Source organism: Emys orbicularis, chromosome 10 (assembly GCF_028017835.1).
Source record: "Emys orbicularis isolate rEmyOrb1 chromosome 10, rEmyOrb1.hap1, whole genome shotgun sequence".
In the NCBI taxonomy this organism is placed as follows: domain Eukaryota; kingdom Metazoa; phylum Chordata; order Testudines; family Emydidae; genus Emys; species Emys orbicularis.
In genome coordinates, this window is record NC_088692.1 from 45,760,193 (window position 1) to 45,783,014 (window position 22,822).

The 22,822-nt window shown below is 50.2% G+C and overlaps 1 protein-coding gene across 50 annotated transcripts in view; it reads left to right on the forward strand.

The window, feature by feature from the left end:
- The window catches only part of CELF6 (CUGBP Elav-like family member 6), a 203,894-nt gene that overhangs the window by 145,025 nt on the left and 36,047 nt on the right, over positions 1-22,822 (forward strand). For 16 of the 50 annotated variants that reach the window (XM_065412113.1, XM_065412114.1, XM_065412072.1 and 13 more), the window contains 6 exons: positions 9,424-9,552; positions 11,577-11,656; positions 15,240-15,383; positions 17,234-17,378; positions 17,717-17,866; positions 19,579-19,641. In XM_065412113.1, the coding sequence (XP_065268185.1) occupies positions 9,424-9,552; positions 11,577-11,656; positions 15,240-15,383; positions 17,234-17,378; positions 17,717-17,866; positions 19,579-19,641 (711 nt within the window). The remainder of the gene's footprint in view (positions 1-9,423; positions 9,553-11,576; positions 11,657-15,239; positions 15,384-17,233; positions 17,379-17,716; positions 17,867-19,578; positions 19,642-22,822) is intronic. The other 34 variants (XM_065412075.1, XM_065412100.1, XM_065412063.1 and 31 more) reach the window with 3 other exon arrangements.

Genomic DNA, 22,822 nt, shown 5'->3' on the forward strand with positions numbered 1-22,822 from the left:
TAGAGCTACTGTTTCCGGCCATCGGGTGGCAAAATCCATGAGTCAGTATGTACAGCTTTCCTCTGGGTGTCTTCTTAGGGAAAGGTCCTAGAATACCCACAGCTACTCGCTGAAATGGGACCTCAATGATGGGGAGTAGCTGGAGAGGGGCCTTGACCTGATCTTGGGGCTATCCCACCCTCTGGCACACCTCAAAAGACTGGACATAGGTAGAAATGTCCTTGCCCATTCCCTCCCGGTGGAATGACTTCCCCAAATGGTCCTTGGTCCTGTTCACCCCAGCATGGCCACTAGGGTGATTATGGGCTAAGCTCAAGAGCTTTTCCCTATACTTAGTTGGAACTACCAACTGTCTCTGAGGATGCCAGTCCTCCTTGTGCCCACCAGAAAGAGTCTCTTTGTATAAGAGTCCTCCTTCTATTACAAACCTGAACCTGTTAGAAGAGCTGATAGGTGGTGGGTCGCTCCGTGCCACCATCCAAGCTCCCTTGAGTCTCTCATCTGCTTCCTGCGCTGCCTGGAACTGTTCCCTTGATGCTGGAGACATTAGTTCCTTGATGGGTTGTGGACTTGGGCTTGGTCCCACTGGAAGCGAAGCAGGTGACGGGGTTGTTTCCGTTGACTGTGAACCGCTCTCTGCTGGTGCACTAGGTGGTATTTCAGCCTCCGGTTGAGCCTCTTGCGCCGGTCTAGCTGCAGGTTCAGGCTCTGTGGCGCCCTTTGGTGCTGGCTTCCCTGACTCTGGTGGGGTTGCAAGCACGGGCTCTGGTGCTGACTGCTCCGCCAGTTCCGATTCTTGGGCTGGTTCTGGCTGGGTCCCAGGAACTGGATCTACAACTGCTGCCATAGACTCTGGTCTGGAGTCTCGTTCCACCACCTCTGGCTGGGTTCCTGTAGGAGGCTCAGGAATGGAGCTAGGTATGGAGGCCTGTTTAGTCTGGCTGCGGGTGACCATCCCCACCCTTTTTGTTAGCCTCACATGATTGGCTAAGTCTTCTCCCAGCTGCATGGGAATAGGATAATCCTCATAGACTGCAAAAGTCCATATCCCTGACCAGCCCTTGTACTGGACAGGCAACTTGGCTATAGGCAAGTTAAAAGAGTTGGCCTTAAAGGGTTGCACCATCACTTGGGCCTCTGGGTTGATGAATTTGGAGTCCACCAGGGATTGGTGGATAGCTGACACCTGTGCTGCAATGTCTCTCCACGCAGTAATCTTCCTCCCGCCCACACTCACAGTTTCCCTTCGCTCTGGGGGTATTTGTGAGGCATCTGGGCCTGAAGGCTCTTGGTGGGACTCCAGGGTGATGAGGTGTAGTCGGCTGGTGCTCTTGGGGCAGTTGGCCTTCACATGCCCCAGCTCATTACATTTAAAGCATCGCCCAGCTGACTGTGGGCTGGAGCAAGGTGGGTGGTTGGAGAGTGGGGTGGTGGGACGAGAGGGCATCTGGGGTTTCCCCTGGCTGTGTGGAGGGCTCCTCCTTGCGAAGTGGGGCTTTGGGCTGACCCCGATGGTGGGGTGTCGCCTCGGGTTGCCTCTTCTGGTATTCACACCAACTGCTACTAGCTTTCTTCTTCTCCACCACCTCCACCCATTTGGTTTCGATCTCCCCTGCCTCTATTACAGTTTTGGGCTTTCCAGCTAGGATGTACCTTTCTATTTCCTCAGGAACACCCTCTAAGAACTGCTCCATTTGCTTTAGGAGAGACAGATCTTCCAGAGATTTAACACTTGCTCCTGATATCCAGGCATCCCAATTTTTTACAATATGGTAGGCGTGTCGGGAAAATGCCACATCTGGTTTCCACCTTAGGGCTCTGAACCACCAACGGGCATGCTTGGGTGTTAGACCCATTCTAATTCTGGCCTTTTGTTTAAAAAGGTCGAACTTGTTCATGTGTTCTTTAGGCATTTCAGCTGCCACCTCTGCTAAGGGTCCACTGAGTTGTGGCCTCAGCTCCACCATACCTTCCTCTTCCAACCCTAATATTCTATGATTCTATATACTGGTCTATAGGGGTGTTGTACCCAAGGCAGGCCCTTTCGAAATTTTCTAAGAAGGCCTTTGTACCTTGTATGTGGGGAATTTCTTGGAATGGGGAGCAGTACCTGGAGAAAGACTGTTAGGGTTACCTGGTGGACCCAGCTTAGCCCTTTCCAGCTCTAAGCACTTCAGCTCTAACTCCACCTCCAAGCGCTTCACCTGCATTTCCGCCTCCCAGCGCTTCGCCTCTCTTTCTGTTTCCGCCTCCAAGCGCTTCGCCTGTCTCCTCTCCTCTACTTCCAACTCCAAGCGCTTCGCCTCTCTTTTGTCCTCCACTTCCAAGCACATCATCTGTAGGAAGAAATCCCTGTCTTCCGCAGTCAGAACTCGGTCTGGGTTAAGGGCATCCCTCCAGCTTGTCACCTGGATCTTGGTCGGGGGAGAGCTGACCCTTCCCTCCTGGGAAGTTCCCAGTCCCCCATCCCCTCCCTTCATTTCTGTCATGGAGCTGAATGTCTGGGCTTGATCTGGGTCTGTCTTCTCCGTGGCGTTCCGCTTTGGGAAGACTGGTTGCTCTAGGGTTTCCATGCCCGACCTCAACCTCATGCACAGGCTGCCCTACTCTAGCCTAACTATTTCATTGCCACGAAGCTAGAAAATAAAATAAAAATAAACTGCTTGTTGGACTCCCTGGCTTTGCAGACTAATCCTTTGGCGTGCTTGTTCCCCCTCAGGCAGCAAAGAAAAGAAAAGAAAAGAAACTCCCTGGCTTTCAAGGAGCCAAAAGGAAAAATGTGTCCTTTTAAAATCCTGAGGTCTGTGCTTCTGGTTCAAAATGATCCCACCGCTCTGCCACCATGTCAAGGTTGAATCCCTACTCTGTCACTCCGAGTGCAGAAGGTGGGGGCCTGCAAGGATTGTAAAATTAATACTGGCCCCTCCAGGCTTGTATTAAACTCCCAAGGTTACAGCTTTCCTCTGACCTTGGCTTGGTAAATGCTGCCACCACCCAAATGCAAAAAAAAACCCTTTGAATCCAGGAAGGAGCACTTGGGAATGCCTCTTTGTGGGGTACCCTCAAGCCCTTTCACCCCCCTCCGGGGAAGAGCTGAGAAAGAAAACAAAGGAAATTAGCTGTGGCTACCAGCTATTCAAACAACATTCATAAACCTCTTAGGACACCAAAAATCCAATCCTGTTCTTAAAAAAGGTAAATGTTATTAGAAACATGCCTGTCCCTTCTCTGCACCCCACTCACAGTTGTTGTCCTTGGTCAGAGCAGACCCAGAGTTCAGAGGTGCATCAGCAGAGTTCACCTCCCACCCTAGATGGAAAGGTAAGAAGGCACCTTACTCATACCACTTCCCAGGCACTCACTTGCCTCTCCTCTCCATAAGCTGCCCAGTCACCTAGCCTCTCTACAGGGCACTGCTCCAGTCCTCTCCACCAGCCACCCGACCAGCCAATCACAGAGCCACTGGGATGTTTTCAGGTCACACCACTTAACACAGCTGTCAGTGATTTCATCTGTTAGTGAGGTAACCTTTTACAGTAAAGACACTATCCCAAAGCAGGTCTAAGACTCAGACTTGCAGTATGTAACAAGACTCTTATTTGAGTCTAAATTAGCTCTGTTACTACACAGTACAGAGAGAAAGGATGAAATGATGCCTAGAACCCACAGGTAGGCCCCCAAGTACACATCCCAGCACCAACCCCCCACTCTCAACTCATTCGGCTTTGGAACCCATGTCCCCTGCTTAGCAAGTGCTATTTAGCTGAGGTTGAGTCCCTCAATCAGGACATGCCAAGCACAGTTCTGCTACCCTCGATTCACACAACAAGGATAACAGCCCTTTATTACTCCTGCCCCAATAACAAGGAGACTGGAGGTCCAACACCAGCCAAAAGCGACCATTTGGGCAAGCAATCCCATCATGCTGAGCCCCTAGGCAGGGTGGGTGTGTCCATGCAAACAAGATAAGCTCCTCTTCCACTGCCTCTGGGCACCACACCACCCATGACGAGTGTCCTGGGGCAGGCCACGCCTCCCTGCTCATAGCCCCAACGGGAGGCATGGGACTGGCCTGCCCCCCAAAGCAACCCCTTCACTTCCAGCCCAGCCCTTGGAAGGACGCAGTGCCCAGGCCTAGCTCCTGAGCTGTGCGTTCCCAAAGGCAATGCTGCAGCTGCAGCCCTGTGGGTTTCTGTGTTGATTATAAAATCACTATTCAAAGGCGACTTCCCCGTGCTCCTCTGAATGGTGATCTGCAGGAATCTGGCTAATAGCCCTGATCAATCTCTCTATGGCATTTATCTGGCCCCCATCACCATGGCATCCGAGCACCTCCCAGTTGTTAATATATTTACCCTCACAGCATCCCTGTGCGGTAGGACAGTGCTACTATCCCCATTATACAGTTTGGGAACAGGTACAGAGAGGCTAATGGACTTGGCCAAGGTTCCACAGGAACTACATGGCAGAGTTGAGCATTGAATCCAGTTCTCCCAAGTCCTAGGCTAGCACCCTAGCCAATAACTAGGGTCTTGTCTGGATTAAGGTAGGGTGTGAATTTAAAGAAGAATACATGGCCTCTCTCATTCCAGACTATGTATTCCTTTTTCTAAATTAGCTTAATCCACTTTGGAAGTGGGTTGAACCAGAAAGCGCACCAGGAGTTATTCCAAAGTAAGTAATTCCTCTTTAAATTCACACCCTTCCTAAATCCAGAATAACTCTCTTGTATAGATGAACCCAAACAGGGCCCAGACAGCAATCCTAGGGATCCGAGGACAGATGGAGGAGTAAAATCTAGAGAGTGAAGCTGAGGCATGGAGCTGTCAGCAAAATTTACACCAAGCTGAATCCTACAGCTCAATAGAAGCCCAGCTTTTATCGAGATGGTTTATGTTTAACTAGACAATATATGAGCCCTGTTCCCTTAACTAATTTTCCTGGTGCCGTAACTGACAAAGCATTAATCGTCCCCTGCCATTATTTATTTATTTTCTCCGGCCATGCTGTGACAGGACACCTTATTTTCTTTGTCAAATGCCATTAGCCTCGGCACAGGCATACAGGCTGCAGAAGACAGATGCTGGTAATAATCATGAAATTCTCATTATTTACCATCACTTCCATCGTGTTTCAGTTATTTATGTCCCGTGGGCACGGCCAGAGACTGTGGGTTATTCTGATAGTCAATCATAAAAATGCAATTGTTGTTAATAGTCGCTCTGTCTCTCTTCGTTTCGCCGGCTCACCCTCCTCTGCCCCACAGACACATTCCGCCTCACCCCGCATGCTCTGCCTCTGGTTTGTGGGAACGAGTGTGGTCATGTGGATTGGGAAGGGATAAAGTACCGGAGAAAGACAGGCCCCAGGCCAGCTTCCCCAGTGTTCTGAGATCTACCAGCTCTCCTCTTCCTGACCCACAGCTCCCTGTGGCTCCTGATCCTGGGCTCCCACACGCAGCCCTGGCAGTGCACCTCTGTCCTGCTACTTCCCCAGCTGTTCCAGCCTTGGGCTCCATGCAGCTCTGCTGATGCCTCTCAGTCCTGATCTGCAGCCAAACCTGCTATTCCAGCCCTGAATTCCCACCCACCCAGCTCTGCTGGTGCCCCTCAATCCCAGCCTACAGCCACCTCTGCTGCTGCAGTCAGGGGACCCAGCCAGGCTGCACCATTTCGGAGCACTTCAGACTGCTCCCTGCTGGGGCCCTTTTGTGATCACTAGGATCAGACCAACAACCTGATTTTCACTGTGGCCCAAGGCACAAACCCCAGGTCTCCCTGGGTGACCACGAAACACTCCATGGTCTCCTCTGCTTTAAAGTGGAATTGAATTCAGGTATGGCTCATTGGCCTTGGAGCTTCAGCAAAGCTGATGCAGTCCTCACACCACCATGCACACTGTCCTTGCCAACGTTCCCGGTCCCCCTAGAGGAAGGGTAGGGGTGAGGGATTCACTTCCACGGGCCGTGCACAGGATGGCCTCTCCACTGCGACTGCCAACAGATACTAACTAGGGACAACTGTGTTAGCTTTGGCCCCGTGGGGTACCTCCCTTGCAGGAAAGGCACTGCGACCCATTTCCATGGAGGCCTCTAGGGTGGGTTGAAATGTGGATTCTCCAGGCTGCAGGAAATTGCGACATTTACAAATTTCCCTTTGTCCCGAATTGGAATGAAAAGTTGAAATTTTAAAAATTTCCTGGGAAACAACATTTCTGAAAAATTCTGCTTCAGGAACCTCAAAACCACCTTTTTGCATGCCTCATTTTGACTTTATCCTTTCGGCAGGGATGCCAGAACAGAGTGGGCCAGGGGACCATGGTCCCATCACTTTTTACCAGCCATAAGGGCAAGCAACGGGGGGGTAGCGGGTAGAAAGGAGCAAATGGGGGGTGGGGCCTTGGGGGAAGGGGCAGTGTGGGGGCAGGGCCTCAGGGGAAGGGGCAGCACATGGGGCGGGGCCAAGCTTTGGGCACCATAGCTGTTAGTCTCTAGCACTATATGGACCCACCGGTTTGATTGCAATTAAGATGCCAGAAATATTTCCATTCACAATGAAATCAGCACTAGGAAAGGGTTGGCTCTTTTATTTGAATCCATTTTGTAAGGTATTATTTGCAGTTATGCATGTCTTGATCATGCTAATGATATCTCCTGCGTCAGGACATAAGGGATTCACTGGGGCATTAGGAAGAAGTCATCCCAGTATTGCTGGTGGAAAATAGTGCAACTGAGCATTTGCCCACCAGAAAATGCCATTTCATCAAAATCGAAACTTTCACAGAGAATTTGTCAATTTTGATTAAATTTAATTTAGAAAAAAATCAAAATAAAGCTTTTCGACAATGTCAAAATGGGATGTTTTGACATTGACTGTTTTCCCTTTTTTTTAAATGACTATTTTGTTTTTTCTAATATAAAATAAAATAATTTCATGTTGAAATTTCTTTTATATTATAATTTTTTAAATGTTAAAAGTTGAGATAGAAACAAAATGTTTTATTTTATCTGCATGAAAAACTTTAATGGATCCAAAATGATTTTTCAAATTTCATTGTCAGGAAATTTTGAAATTTGACAGCTCGTTCTGATTCAAAACAAAACCAAGTTTTAAAATCATGGCATTTCCCATGCATAACAAAACATAATTTTTAAAAGGGCTTCAGAAGTGATCCCAGCAATTACAGGCCTGTAAGCCTGACTTCGGTACCAGGCAAACTGGTTGAAACTATAATAACGAACAATATTGTCAGACATATAGATGAACATAATTTGTTGAGGAAGAGTCAACATGGTTTTAGTAAAGGGAAATCATGCCTCACCAATCTACTAGAATACTCTGAGGGGGTCAACAAGCATGTGGACCAAGGGGATCCAGTGGATATAGTGTACTTAGATTTTCAGAAAGCCTTTGACAAGGTCCCTCACCAAAGGCTCTTAAGCAAAGTAAGCTGCCACGGGATAAGAGGGAAGATCCTCTCATAGACTGGTAACTGGTTAAAAGATAGGAAACAAAGGGTAGGAATAAATGGCCAGTTTTCAAAATGGAGAGAGGTAAATAGTGGTGTCCCCCAGGGGTCTGTTCTGGGACCAGTCCTATTCAACATATTCATAAATGATCTGGAAAAACGGGTAAACAGTAGATGGAAAAATTTGCAGATGATGCAAAATTACTAAAGATAGTTAAGACCCAGGCAGACTGCAAAGAGCTACAAAAGGATCTCACAAAACTGGGTGACTGGGCAACAAAATGGCAGATAAAATGTAATGTTGATAAATGCAAAGTAATGCACATTGGAAAGCATAATCCCAACTATACATATAAAATGATGGGGTCTAAATTAGCTGTTACCACTCAAGAAAGAGATCTTGGAGTCATTGTGGATAGTTCTCTGAAAACATCCACTCAATGTGCAGTGGCAGTCAAAAAAGCTAACAGAATGCTGGGAATAATTAAGAGAGGGATAGATAATAGGACAGAAAATATCATGTTGCCTCTATATAAATGCATGGTACGCCCATGGTACGCCCACATCTTGAATGCTGTGTGCAGATGTGGTGGTCCCACCTCAAAAAAGATATAATGGAATTGGAAAAGGTTCCGAAAAGGGCAACAAAAATTATTAGGAGTATGGAACGGCTTCCATATGAGGAGAGATTAATAAAACTGGGACTTTTCAGCTTGGAAAAGAAATGGACTTTTCAGCTTGGAAAAGAGACGGCTAAGGGGAGATATGATTGAGGTCTATAAAATCATGACTGGTGTACAGAATTGGATAAGGAAGTGTTGCTTACTACTTCTCATAACACAAGAACTAAGGGTCACCAAATGAAATTAATAGGCAGTAGGTTTAAAACAAATAAAAGGAAATATTTCTTCACACAACGCAGTCAACCTGTGGAACTCCTTGCCAGAGGATGTTGTGAAGGCCAAGACCAAAAAAGGACTAGATAAATTCATGGAGGATAGGTCCATCAATGACTATTAGCCAGGATGGGCAGGAATGGTGTCCCTAGCCTCTGTTTGCCAGAAGCTGGGAATGAGCGACAGGGGATGAATCACTTGATGATTACCTGTTCTGTTCATTCCCTCTGGGGCACCTGGCATTGGCCACTGTCAGAAGACAGGATACTGGGCTAGATGGACTTTTTTCAACCTTTTTTTAACCTTTTTCAACCTTTTTTCACTTGCGAATCCCTAAAAATTTTGAATGGAGGTGCAGACCCTTTGGGAAATCTTAGACATAGTCTGCGGGGTCCACGGACCACAGGTTGAAAACCACTGGCCTACAGTACTGGCAGCCAGGTAGACAAACAGTCAAAGTGTCCACAGTGTTGCTGATTCTTGGGATTTAGTTGTGAGTCTAGCAATATTTGGTGCTTTTCTTGAAATCCCAGATCCTGGAGTCGGGATCTCGACTTTCATTTTAAAAAAAGCAAGTTACTAGCCCTCCTGGTTGCAGAGAGATGCTGGGAAACACAACCCCAGGTGCCGCCCCTGGAATTGTGCCGCCCCAAGCATGTGCTTGGTTTGCTGGTGCCTAGAGCCGGTCCTGCCAACTGGTGGTCTATTGAAATCTCATGATTTTTAAGCCAATCTCATCAGTTTGTTGGGCCTGAAGCAGAGCTTTGAGGGCTCAGGATTGGCTCACCTGCTTCACCCGCGAGGCGTAACAGATGCGACACAGTGTCCCAAGGAGCAGCGAGCAGGCAGCTAGCCACATGGCTGAGTCAGATAAAAGCAAGACTGGAAAGAGTTTATGAGGAATCTGTCTGTAGCCGCCCCAGGCCATGGCCTGTTGGTTCGGTGCAGCATACTCCTCCAGCATGTGTGTTTGTAATGCCCGAGTGCCACCCCACTCCCTGCTTGCTGCGTCAGTGTGCATGCCTGTTCTGCTGGCTAACAACGTTTGGTTTGGTTTCAGAAGACAGGAAGCTCTTTGTTGGGATGCTGGGGAAGCAGCAGAGCGAAGATGATGTCAGGCGGCTGTTTGAACCCTTTGGCCAGATCGAAGAGTGCACCATCCTCAGAGGGCCCGACGGAGCCAGCAAAGGTGGGAGATGATCAGGCCCCACCTGAGAGCTGGACAAACACTGCGACCCAGTGTCCACTCAAACAGCCATGTGACTTGGCTTTGCCCAGGCTCACAACTCCCTTTGTGTCGGCTCCTTTCCGTTAGTGTTTGTACATAGGGACAGAGCATGGCCATCATCCAGGCACAAGCCTTTGCACCAGAAGTGACACCGTTGTTATGGGATGGAACACAACTGTATCTGAGATACTCCAGGCACCCTCACGGGGACGCCTTGCTGATCACTTCCTGGGATGGAGGTGCCCCCCTCAGCTCCAGCCTCCACTCCCCCGGCCAGCCAGCGCTCCCCTCTCAGCTCCATCCTTCTCCCTAGCCAGCCAGCGCACCCCCCTCAGCTCCATCCTTCTCCCTAGCCAGCCAGCGCACCCCCCTCAGCTCCAGTCTCCTCCCCGGCCAGCCAGTGCGCCCCCCTCAGCTCCAGCCTTCTCCCTAGGCAGCCAGCACTCCCCCCTCAGCTCCAGCCTTCTCCCTAGCCAGCAAGCACGCCCTCCTCAGCTCCAGCCTCCACTCCGCCGGCCAGCCAGCGCTCCCCACTCAGCTCCAGCCTCCTCCCCGGCCAGCCAGCGCACCCTCCTCAGCTCCAACCTCCACTCCCCCGGCCAGCCAGCGCTCCCCCCTCAGCTCCAGCCTCCACTCCCCCGGCCAGCTGGCGCTCCCCCCTCAGCTCCAGCCTCCACTCCCCCGGCCAGCCAGCGCTCCCCCCTCAGCTCCAGCCTCCTCCCCGGCCAGCCAGCGCACCCTCCTCAGCTCCAGTCTCTACTCCCCTGGCCAGCCAGCACGCCCCCCTCAGCTCCAGTCTCCTCCCCCGGCCAGCCAGCACGCCCCCCTCAGCTCCAGCCTTCACTGCCCCCGCCAGCCAGTGCACCCCAGTCAGTTCCAGCCTCCTCCCCCAGCCAGCCAGCGTGGCCCCCTCAGCTCCAGCCTACTTCCCAGCCAGCCAGCGTGCCCCCCACCCAGCTCTAGCCTCCACTCCCCCGGCCAGCCAGCATGCCCCCCTCAGCTCCAGCCTGCTACCCCAACCGCCAACGCACACCCCTCAGCTCCAGCCTTCTCCCTAGCCAGCAAGCACGCCCTCCTCAGCTCCAGCCTCCACTCCGCCGGCCAGCCAGCGCTCCCCACTCAGCTCCAGCCTCCTCCCCGGCCAGCCAGCGCACCCTCCTCAGCTCCAACCTCCACTCCCCCGGCCAGCCAGCGCTCCCCCCTCAGCTCCAGCCTCCACTCCCCCGGCCAGCTGGCGCTCCCCCCTCAGCTCCAGCCTCCACTCCCCCGGCCAGCCAGCGCTCCCCCCTCAGCTCCAGCCTCCTCCCCGGCCATCCAGCACGCCCCCCTCAGCTCCAGTCCCCACCCAGTGCATTGGGAGCTTTCATCTTGTGCTGATTGCCACTCCCAGCTAGTACTTTCCTGTTGACTCCAGCCCAGATTATAGCTCTCTGCTCAGCCCTGGCCTCCACGTCCAGTCAGTGCATGAAGGTCCACTCCATCCCCCCGGTGCGGGTCCGGGTAGCTCCATCCCCAGCAGGGTACTGCTCTCACCTCCATCCTCAGACACTGGGCAGGGGAGCAAAGTACCCAGCTTCCCTGTACAACACATGCTCCAGCTCAGCTTGTGCTGCTAGCCCAAGGCTGTTAAGCAATAACATTACTTTGCACGTACACAGCACCGTCCACCTGAGGATCTCAAAGCACTTTACATACTTGGGTGACTCTGACCATCCCCACTTTGCGGACAGAATAACTGCCACAGGGACGTGCCCAAGGGGATGCAGCAAGTCCGTGCATAGCTGGGGCAAGAACCCTGGACTCCCAGGGCTGTGTTCTACCCACTAGGCAATGTTGCCTCTCCTGAATGTCCTGGGCAGGTGCGACTATGCAGGGCAGGCAGAGCCTCCTGCCAGCATGTGTTATAGCCATGAGCGCACATCTCCTCTGCAATGTTCCTCTTGCTGTAGCTCCCAAACTTAACGCTTGTTCTTTTCTCCACCTAGGATGTGCCTTTGTAAAATACGGGAGCCATGGGGAGGCTCAGGCAGCCATCAACAGCCTGCACGGCAGCCAGACCATGCCGGTAAGTGCTAGGGCTGGGTCAGGAGAGAGAAATAGGCTCCGTTTTCTCTTCCATTGCATGGGCCAAATAACTGGGAGCTGCACCTGGTACTGCAAGAAGAGAAAGCTATGGTCACAGAATAGTCCACATGCTCTGTTATCCCCGGGCATCCGCACCGGATTGACTGGGCTTGTACCAGTGTAATAGAGGAGAACGTGGCCCAGTGATTCACTGTCCATCTCTAGCTTAAACCAGTTCACCTGAGGCTTAAATTCCATCCCAACTGCCCTTGTTCGGATCAGCCCCTGAGGCTCCTCCTCAGAGCAGGTGGTTTTACACATGCACACTGAGTGCTGTAAGGAAAATCCATTGGGTCAATGAGCTCGAATCCCCAAATGTCCTCGTCTCTGAGTGCAGCTAACAGACTCTGGGAATCACGGAGATTAGCAACCAGTGGTGCCAAATCAGGGGGTGTGGTGGGGACAACTCCTCCCCCCCATTTTTGCACTTGCTCCAAGTTCTATAGGAGCTGGGAGGGGCACTGGCCTGACCACTTTTAAGCAATGGTCCCATATTCAATCAGTACGGCCAGTACTGGAGTGGCCTGGAACATCGCTCTAACTGCGTGCTTGCAATGCCACTGGAATTTGACCTGGCTGCCCCTCCATACAGAGTGGCAGTGAGGGCTGGCTGGGCCAAACATCCTTGCGACCTGGCGCACTGGGAGTTTGTTCCTGTCCAGCAAAGTGTGGGGCGGGGTCCACCGAGAACTTGACTTCTGGCAGCACTGGGTGGGTAAGAGAAGGGGAGATTTACGGGGGGGAGGAGCAGGGACCAGAACGGGGTCCTGGCTGTGGGGGGGACGTGAATTTGCCCCTCCCCAAGAAACATCTGAGTTGATGCACTGGTAGAGACGGAAAAGGCCTGCGTGGCCCCAGCTCGTCCAAACCCTTTTTGCTAATGCAGGATTGCTCCCAGTTGCACAGTCACAATGTAGGCAGGTGCTATGGGGGGTTCCCCCACACCACTTTGTTAATGCACCTTAATCCTGAGCTCCAGCCCCCTGCTCGTCTACTCCTGTATCCCCCCATCCCTACACAAACATACAGCTTTGCCAGATGATCTATGTCTTAATCTGCAGCACCCCCTGCTGTTCTCATCCTGGCACCCCGCCCAGCTCTACCAGTGTCCCTCAGTTCTGAGCTGGAGCGCTCCCTGTCCTTTCAGCCCTGGACTTCTCCTAAGCAGAGACTGTGAGTGGGGCGGTGATTTTGTGACCTGGAAACAAAGCTGCTAGGAACCAGACTGAGCCCAGCAGCCCTCACCTTTGGCCTGAGGCAGGATTTGAAACCAGGTTTTGAGAGGGGAAAGGCAGTTAGAGCCGTGGCTCCTTCGTGTCACTGAATCCAGAGAAAGGGTTTGCTGCTGAGCTGGGACATTCCCGTGTGCACACTTTGCCCATTCCATGCTGCTGTCGCAGCTGGCATTTGGCACAACATCACATTCCCTCTTCTATTTCACTACCGCTCTCATCTCTCACTCACACCCACACCTCTGCATCTCAGTGCCCTTGGCACTGCTGTAAAATTGCCTCCTCAGGAGGCACTCAGAGGGGTATAGAAATGGATACGCCTACTGGCCATGCTCTCTTCCCCTCCCCACCCATGCATAGTGCTGTCTCCTTAATCCAATCACCAGCTAATCTGATCCTCCATTTAATTTGATCAAAATCTCAGGGATCAAACAGTTTCTTGTAAAAATAACACCAGGACAGTCCTTTATTTTGATTAGCGCTGAGCTCTCTAGGCAGGTGTTAGGGGGTTAATTCAATCACTGGCTAGAGAAAGTTACCATTTAATTAACAATGAAGGTCAACATTCTGAATGGGAGAGGAAGGAAACAGAGTCCAGGGAAAAGCAATGAGTATAAAAGACGACTGCAATTAAACATTGCATTGATCAGACACTACTATGGAAAAGCTGGGCCAAATTCTTCCCTGGCGGGACTGCACAGAAGTCAGTGGAATCACCCTCAGGGGCAGCTCTATTTTTTTTGCCGCCCCAAGCACGGTAGTCAGGCGGCCTTTGGCGGCACACCTGCGGGCGGTCCGCTGGTCACGCGGATTCGGCGGCGTTTCTGCGGGTGATCTGCCGGTCCCGCGCTTTCGGCGTACCCACCACCGAATTGCCGCCGAAGCCTCAGGACCGACCTAAGGCTGCCTGACTGCCGCCCTCACGGCGACCGGCACACCGCCCCCCACGGCTTGCTGCGCTGGTGCCTGGAGCCGCCCCTGATCACCCTGGACATGAATTAGCACTGTCACCTGCAGGATAGGCTGAGAGATGCAATCTGGCACTCATAAAATATACAAGATCAGTCACTCACATAAATCAGATGATGGGATCATACCACAGAGAAATGAGAGGAAGTCTCCCTCTCCGCATGATCCCCCAAGCCTGACCTCAACTAAGGTGGCCATATTTTCAGACTCAGACACTTTTGTGGCAACCTGTTTTAGGGCCACAAAGTATTCCTACAAAACCCAAAAGTCCACTTAGTTTTAATGTGTGCCAGCTTCTGACTCAACAGCAACATGTTCATGTTTCTCGGAGTGGAGGATATTTCTACTAACCTAGCATTTATCATGAAATGCTGGACAAGTGTCATTAATGTTCACTCTGAGCAAAACAGCAGCTTGGAAAGTGTCTGTGATCATTCCACTTCTCCCTTCACTCCAAACACTGTTCATCTGAACACTCATTCCCCTGGACTGTTGGTTCCTGGTAAATGCAGAGCAAATCCTACTTGGTACAACACTACAACAAGAACAGATATTTTGTAGTCCACAAATTTGGACGGGTGCAATGAAAATCTGGGACATTCCAGCTATCCTGAAAGACATTCCAGGGACATAATATAAAAAAATCCAGGCCTATGCAGGATGGTGAAACCAGGACATATGGGCCAGATCCACAGCTGGTGTAAATTGGCATAGCTCTGTTGACTTCAGTGGCACTCTGCTGATTTACTCCAGCCTAGGTTCTCCCTACCCGATCACTAACACAGAAGTTGCAGGTAGCAAGAAGGAGAGAGGGATCAGGAGGGGTTAATAATGGAGAATAAAGAAACCTGCCAGGTGCCATCAGAAAGGTTGTGCTCCAGGTTCATCACGTATATTTATCGTCCCCTCTAGGGCAGTGGTTCTCAAACTAGGGCCGCTGCTTGTTCAGGGAAAGCCACTGGCGGGCTGGGCCGGTTTGTTTACCGGCCGCGTCCACAGGTTCGGCCAATCGCGGCTCCCACTGGCTGCGGTTCACCGCTCCAGGCCAATGGGGGCTGCAGGAAGCGGCGCGGGCCGAGGGACGTGCTGGCTGCCCTTCCTGCAGCCCCCATTGGCCTGGAGCGGCGAACCACGGCCAGTGGGAGCCACGATTGGCCGAACCTGCGGACGCGGCAGGTAAACAAATCGGCCCGGCCCGCCAGAGGCTTTCCCTGAACAAGCGGTGGCCCTAGTTTGAGAACCACTGCTCTAGGGCATACCTAGCTGTCTGCTGCCAATGCTCACGTGCAAAAGTGATGCAGCCATGCTTTCTTTTTCCCCTAGGGAGCCTCCTCCAGCCTGGTGGTGAAGTTTGCAGACACAGACAAGGAAAGGACTTTAAGGCGGATGCATCAGATGGCAGGACAACTGGGAATCTTCAACCCGATGACCATCCAGTTTGGAGCGTATGGGGCATATACGCAAGCGGTAGGAAATGCTGCCTGATCAGATGGGGTGGGGGGTGAATCCTTTATCGCAGATGTGGGGCACCGCACCTGGGTGTCCTTCAAAGAACTGATATGGATACTTCATGTGTACTGCAGATGCCCTAGCTCAAAGGTGCCCATAATGAATTCTTAGCAGTAGGGTGTCCATAAAGGCCCAGCTATTAGACACTAAGGTCCAGTGCATGTGGGAACTGGTATGCCCACTGCTTTGGAAGAGCTGTACCACACAATGAGACCACCGCTCACCGCCTCCAACTGTGGCTAGCCCTTTCTCCCCACCGCAAAGCAGTGGGGCTCCAGGAGCAGACACACCCACTTCCCTTAAATTCATCAGGCTGGAGGCCAAAAAAACTTAACTAGTGGCTTATTGTACAAGAATTTCCTCTGTTTTTTGTGGCTACTGTCTTAAGTGGCATATACAGGACTAGGTGTGTGCTAGACATACCAAATTACCTCCCCCCGCCCCCATTTGAAATCATATCCGAAATGTATTGCAATATGCACCAATCAAAATTGGCAAATTCACATTCAAGCCAAAACCAACCCCTCAATTTAACCCGTCATGCATTGCTTTTGCACCGCGCATGCTTTTAAAGTGTCCCACTGTTGAAGGCACCTTGCAATACACAGAAGCAGTGAGTCTCTCTCTCTCCAAAACTGCCGTGCAGTTTTATACAATTTATCATCCTGGCTTGGTAGGTCTTTGTTGACGAGAGGCCCAGGTCTGGACTAGCAGGTCACACTGAGGTGCCAGGGAAGGATGCATTCACCCCATAACTGCTGTCAGTCTCTCACTTTCATAACCATTGCACCTACTCAGTCAATGAGAGCCTAGGAGACAGTGTTGAAGTGGAACGGAGCAGGACACAATATGTCATAATGCACTTTTTATTCCAAAGGGCTAGAGGCAGGAATCACTGGGCGCGGGTGGAATTCTCTGGCCTGTATTTTGCAGGAGATCAGACCAGATGAGAATGATCTGTTCAGGCCTTAATATCTGTGAATCTGTGCTTGGCAAAGCAATGCTTTGGATAATGACAATGCAGTGACTGGTAGTAAGCACTCTTCAATAGGTCACATGCTGCCTTAGACCTCTCTGGCCAAGGGAGGGATGTTGGCACAATGCTTTTCTGAACATCCTCTCTTATTTCAGTCTTCAAAGCCACTAGAGATAGCTAGAAAATAGGACCTCGGTGTTCTCTGTTAACTGAAGGCTGCCATGCAGCAGCAGCCTCTGGGTACCCTCAGCACTGCAGACTAGTGCAGGTATTTGGTATGAGTCCAAGTCCTGTTGTGGTGGCTGAATCCATTTCTTCCTGGCCCAGAGAGAAGAGTGCTGCTAACAGAACTGGGCAGACCAAAAGGAGAACATACAATTCGCTCACTCTCTGCTGTGCAGTATTTTCTCGCACACCATTAAACACCCAAAGAAACAGGCCAGGGAAGAGACAGACTCAGCCCAAAATCCCCAGATCCAAAACCTCCCTGAAGTGTGAGCCGGTTTAGAACTGGAGCTGCAGCCAGACGTCCCTGGTGAACCCATTCCTCCTCCTGGAACTGAGGGAAAGATGTTAGGAACTCAGGCTCACCTCTGCTTATCATTCCACACACGACTCGGCTGTAGCAGGCCACAGTGAAGAAAGTTACACAGGAGGGTGTGACAGGCTCCTGGGTACAGAGAAAAGCTAATTTACAATTTCCTTCCTTCTCCCCTTCTTCCGCTTCCTTTCTCTTTCCTTTTCCTTTCTTCATTTTCTTTTTGTCTTTCCATCTTTCTTTCTTTTTCTTTTTCTTCTGCTTCTTCCCTCTTTCCTTCTTTCTTTCCTTAAGATAATGCAGCAGCAGGCAGCCCTGATGGCTGCAGCACAAGGGACCTGCCTGAACCCCATGGCAGCCATCGCCGCAGCCCAAATGCAGCAGATGGCGGCCTTTAACGTCAGCGGACTAGTTGCTGCTCCTATGACCCCCTCATCAGGTATTTGTCACCCCACCCTGCTCAGTCTCTCTGCGGTGGGTTTCCAGATCCTGTTATGGCAGCCGGATAGCACCTGTCTGGTGTAAAACATGGGGTAGATACTCTTGGAACTAGGAAGCCTTTGTCAGGCATGCAGCGGGGACTCACAATCTCCTTTCTTAACAAACTTTGCCCACATGATGATTTGTTTAAAGCAAACAAGCCAGCAATCGCTGTCCACCTACAAGCTCCCAGATCCTCCCATGTGGGCCCCTAAATCCCCCCCTCGTCCCCCCAAATGACCCAGGGCTAAAGCTCTCATTCTTTCTCCCCTGCACCCCCTTCTCTTTGGGGGTTAGGTACAAGCACACCTCCAGGGATCAGCACAGCGCCCGTCCCCAGCATAGCCACGCCCATTGGGGTGAATGGGTTCAGCCCCCTCCCACCACAGACCAATGGGCAGCCAGCATCCGAGACCATTTACACCAATGGAATCCATCCGTACCCAGGTAGGTCCTGGGGAAGGAAGAGGGGAGGAGCCTGGGAATGTTCTGCCAACACTCTTGCTGTTGGGCTGGCTTGTGCCTGGCTGTTGAAGGAGAGATGGGTGGTGGGGCGTGCACCGTGCGGGTGCACAAACGTTCCCCCACCCTTGTGTCAGCTACACAGGGGAGGGCCACCTCTGCAGCCCTTGTGCTTACCTGAGCACAGAGATACCTGAGGGCTAGCGCCCCTGTCAAGAGTGGCAGGAAGGAATTGGGGCCATGCCCTCTCTCTGCCCCTCCCCACCCGCCACTGCTGTGGGGTGCAGTGGCTATGCCCAGAAGGAACTTGGTGAGTCATTGTACCCCCCTGAGTCACAGAGCTCCCTGCTAGAGCAAAGCAGCGCCATGCCACCCTGGACACGGCACGGTGCCTGAATGGCCCCGCGTGGCTCTAAAGGAGCAAAGAGAAAAGCCGAGTGAGCACCCCTAGATCGCTGCTTTCAAACAGGTTTAGGTGAGGAGTGGGGATATGCTGGATGGCTCAGGCAATTGGTGGTGGGATACCAGGTCTTTCAGCTCCAGCTCACCAGCTCCTATCCTTCCGGGGTCAGGAAGGACCCAAAACAGTACCCATTGGGTGTCGGCTCAGAGAGGAAATGCCATGCAGTGCTACTAACTAATGGGACACAGGGCTCTCGGGAAGGCTGCCATGCTGGCAGGAGAGCAGTAGGTAGTTCATTTAGGGCAGGAGCCACATCCAGACCCCAGGGTCTCTGCTGCTTGATTTGCTGCGTCCTAGCACTCAGTGGCATAGAGAGGAGTGTTCACTGTCAGAGCTGGGCAGGAATTATTCAGTGACATGTTCTATCTATTAGTCTAAATCAACCTTTGCAGAGATGGGTTGGCTTTGGCAAAATTCCCATTTTGAAAAAAAAATGGGAAGAACATTATGGAATTGTCAAAAATGTTCTATTTCAACGTTTCCTCGGTGAAAAGTTCTGGTTTTCAGTTCCAAATGACGTCAATGTACAGTTGGTTTGTATTTCAATTTGAAAGGTCAACATTGAAACGGAACGGTTTGGAATGATCAAAACGGGTCATTTAGACTAATCCCAAATGACTTGTTTTTTTCAGATTTTCAGTTCGTGCCAGTTTTTGAGAGTTTTGACTGTTTGTCCTGATTCGAGATTGAAAGTAACACTGAAAGCTCAAAACTTTTTGCTGAACAAGAAGACCATTTCCCACCCAGCTCTGTTCACTTTGTTCTCTGTCACGATTCACTAGAATATGGCTTCCAGATGCTAGCTGTCCTCTGACCTGAACCTGGACACTCTCCAATTTCCTAATAAAAACCTCCTTCTCTCAGAAAGGGCCTGATCCTGGAGGGCGCTAAGAACCCTCCACTCCCGTTAAAATTACTGAGAATGGAGAGCACTTGGCGCCTCAGAAGATCAGGCATAAATGTTTCAGAGGGAGCATTCGGCATCCCCTAGTTTCTGAGCAATTAACAATGATCAGGAGTGTGTCTATTACTTTGTTTCTCAGTACACTACAGATTGCTTTGCTGAGCTGTGGGAGGGGACGGGGACAAAAAGTCAACAGGAAGATGATAGGAGGACAAATGATCTGCTGTATCTCTGAGTGATTCCTGCTGGCTGCTCCTGCTGCAAAACCTGTTTCTCCTCTGGTTTATCTTGCTTACTCTTTCTTCCTTCTCCCTTCTTTTCTCTTCCCAGCTCAAAGTCCCACTGTGGCAGATCCCCTCCAACAAGCCTACGCAGGCATGCAGCACTATGCAGGTCTCAAACTTTGCTTTGCAATTCTCCCTCTGTCTCTGCCTTGCGCTCTTTCTCTGTTTCTTGGTTTGTTTTTGTCGCCTTGTGGCTTTTAAGTGAAATGACCATGAAAGGAACTGCATGGGGGGGGGGAGACACTGAGGGAGGAAAAGGGGACACTTAGCAAGATCTTGCAACTGCATGTTTCGGTGAACGTCTCTTCTTACTTGCAACCATGGAAAGCAATGGATTCCCCATCACTTGGCGTCTGTAAGTCAAGATGGGATCATTTCCTAAAAGACATACAACCATAGGTTGTTGGGATCAGTGCAGGAATCACTGCGTGAAACTCTCTAGCCTTATTATGCAGGAGGTCAGACTAGATCAGTGTTTTTCAAACTGGGAGTCCTGACCCAAAAGGGGGTCGCAAGACTGTTGTTGGTGAGGGGGCGTTGCGAGAGCAGTGGCAACTGCTGGCAAGGCACCCAGCTCTGAAGGCAGTGCCGCTGCCAGCAGCACCACAGAAGTAAGGGTGACATGGTGTGGGGGGGCATCACTTTTTTGGGGGGTCGTCACAGCCTGAAATATTTTCAAAGGGGGTCCCAGCAAAAAAAGTTTGAGAACCCCTAGACTAGATGATAGCAATGATCCTTTCTGGCTTTAAAATCTGTGCAGTAAAGGTCAGGAAGCTGAGAATGGAAAAGGCTTGCAAAGACCCCAGAAAAGAGCAGAGGTGAGACCCCGATCTTTCTGCTTGTTCCTGAAAGAGCGCCATCCCCAGCAATGAAGCTAGGAAATAGTTCTGAGCTCATTTACATGGTGCGCGCATTTACATGGCCTTACCCCAGGTGTGCTCATTTACATGGCCTTACCCCAGGACGCTGACTAATTTAAGGTATTAGTGGGTAGGATGAAAGTTTTAGTGCAAATAAGCCTGAGATAATTCAGCAGAGGGAGGCTCACTCGCAGCACAGATATACGTTAAGGGAGTGCTAGGGAGGAAGCAGCCTCAGAGCGTTAGAGAGATGTGGGGTAATGGTGGAGAACCAGTTCAGTGCCGACTGCGAGTCAGTGGGGTTGAAGATCAGGTCAGTACAGTTCTAGTAGGGAGTCTGCTGAGAGATCACTTGAAAGAAAGCAGAGGTTCTAATTAGCTTTGCGAGGATTCTGGTTTTATTTGTTGTTGATGCTATCAAAGGGTTTTTTTCCTGAAAGGTTTTTTGGGGGTTGTTTTTTCTTTTCTCAGCTTAAATTTTGGACTAGCAGGAAATTAAAAAAAAAACAGATATTCATAGTTGTACTGTGTTCAAAATATGAGGACTGTAGGAAATGGGAATCTAACAGACTGAGAAATAAAATCATAATGTAAGATCAGCATGGACTTCCATAATTTAATTAGGGATGCTTGAAAATTTTCCATTGAAATTGTTTTTTGACAGAAAACTGGGGTTTTGACTAGATGGATTTTTTTGCAAAAGGTGTGTTTTCCACCCAAAAAAATGTGGTTTTTTTTACTGAAAAACCAAATGCCTGAAAACTAAAATATTTCAGTATGGAAATACTGCTGCAGTGCCTTGTGGGAGTTGTAGTTCAGGCACCTCATGTCTCCATTTTCCTCTGTGGGCCAGGCTCCCCTCCCAGACTACATCTCCATGATGTACTGTGGCCAGGGACTCCCATGATACACCACTTCCACCAAGAGGGACAACCATGGTGCATCATGGGCAATATAGTCTGACCAGGGAATCTGGGATATAGGGGACAATGGGAGCCTGTGGCACTTAACTACAACTCCCATGCGGCACCACAGTGGCATTTCCAAAAACAAATATTTCAGTTTGTTTTTCAGCCAAAATATTCAGATTTTGATTTTTCCATCAGAATTTTCTATGGGGGAAAAAAATCTATTTTCTGACCAGCTCTAAATATAATAGTTCATTTTTAAGTCTGATGGGATACTGCTAGAGTCTCTCACATACATTTGAACAGGCAGGCAGGGTTTGCTTGAAAAACCTCACCCTCTGAGCAGGGATTGCGGAAAGGTCTGCTGGGAAAGGTTTTACTATTAGTAGCAGTAGCAGTAGAAGTAGCTTAGTAGCACCTAGAGGCTGAGATTGGAGCCCTACTGTGCTAGCCACTGTACAAACACATAGTAAGAGACAGTCGCTGCCCCAAACAGCTTGCACTCTGACCAGACAAGACAGGCGAAGAAAGTATTCTTATCCCCATTTTATAGATGGGAACTGAGCACAGAAATTTAAGTGACTTGCCCAAGACCACAGAGAGAGTCTGTGGTGGCAGAGTTGTAAAGTGGACCCAGATATCCAGAATTCCAGTCCAGTACCCAAAGCACACAACCATCCTGCCTTTCTGCTGACTCACTGCTGCAGCTGGCTTGTTACCACACCCAGATACAAAGGAAAAAGACAGACCTCTCTAGTCAGATTGGATATAAGGTGTGGCCTAAGTAACTCCCAGCGAAGAATCCTGGGAGCTGCCACGCTTGCCAAGCTGGCTTAAGTTGGCTTTTGTGTTTCTCTTGGAATTCTGTTTGTGAATAAAACCAAATCCTAGGAAGGGGCTATGTTCTGAATCAATACAGTGTGAGAGACCTGAGTGCAGAAAGGCAGGGAAGCCAGTTCTCTCTCACACATACTTCTCAGCCCTCCAATTTAATTTAATTTTTAAAAATTTCCTCTCTGTTAATGTTGATCATCACCAGTGGAACCATTTTTCCCTGGGGTTTGGGATGGGGGAGAATTAATAGGTTACAGACATGTACTGGTTAAAACTGAATCCTTCCAAACCTGCTGTAGTTACATACCCCTGCAGGCTACAAACCCGAGGTGAGACAGCATCTGGCATACCATATGCAGGTCTGGTCTCTGCTCTCTTACAGTAGAAACTGAGAAGATACGCATTCAAACAAGGGAAACCAAAGTGACACAGAGACGTGAGAATTCCATCAGCAGGCAAAGAATAAAGAAGACATGTTTATTTATTTAGCCTAAAGAAACTGTCCTTGAGGGAGGACATGATGATGCTGTATAAATCCTGAGGACCAGATCCTCAGCTGATGTAAATCAGTGTAACTCCAGTGATTTCTGTGGAGCTGCCCTGATTTACACCAGCCTACCATCTGGCCCTGATAGAGCAATAATAAAGTGAGAGAAGGAAAATGATTATTTACATTGAAATGAAGTGA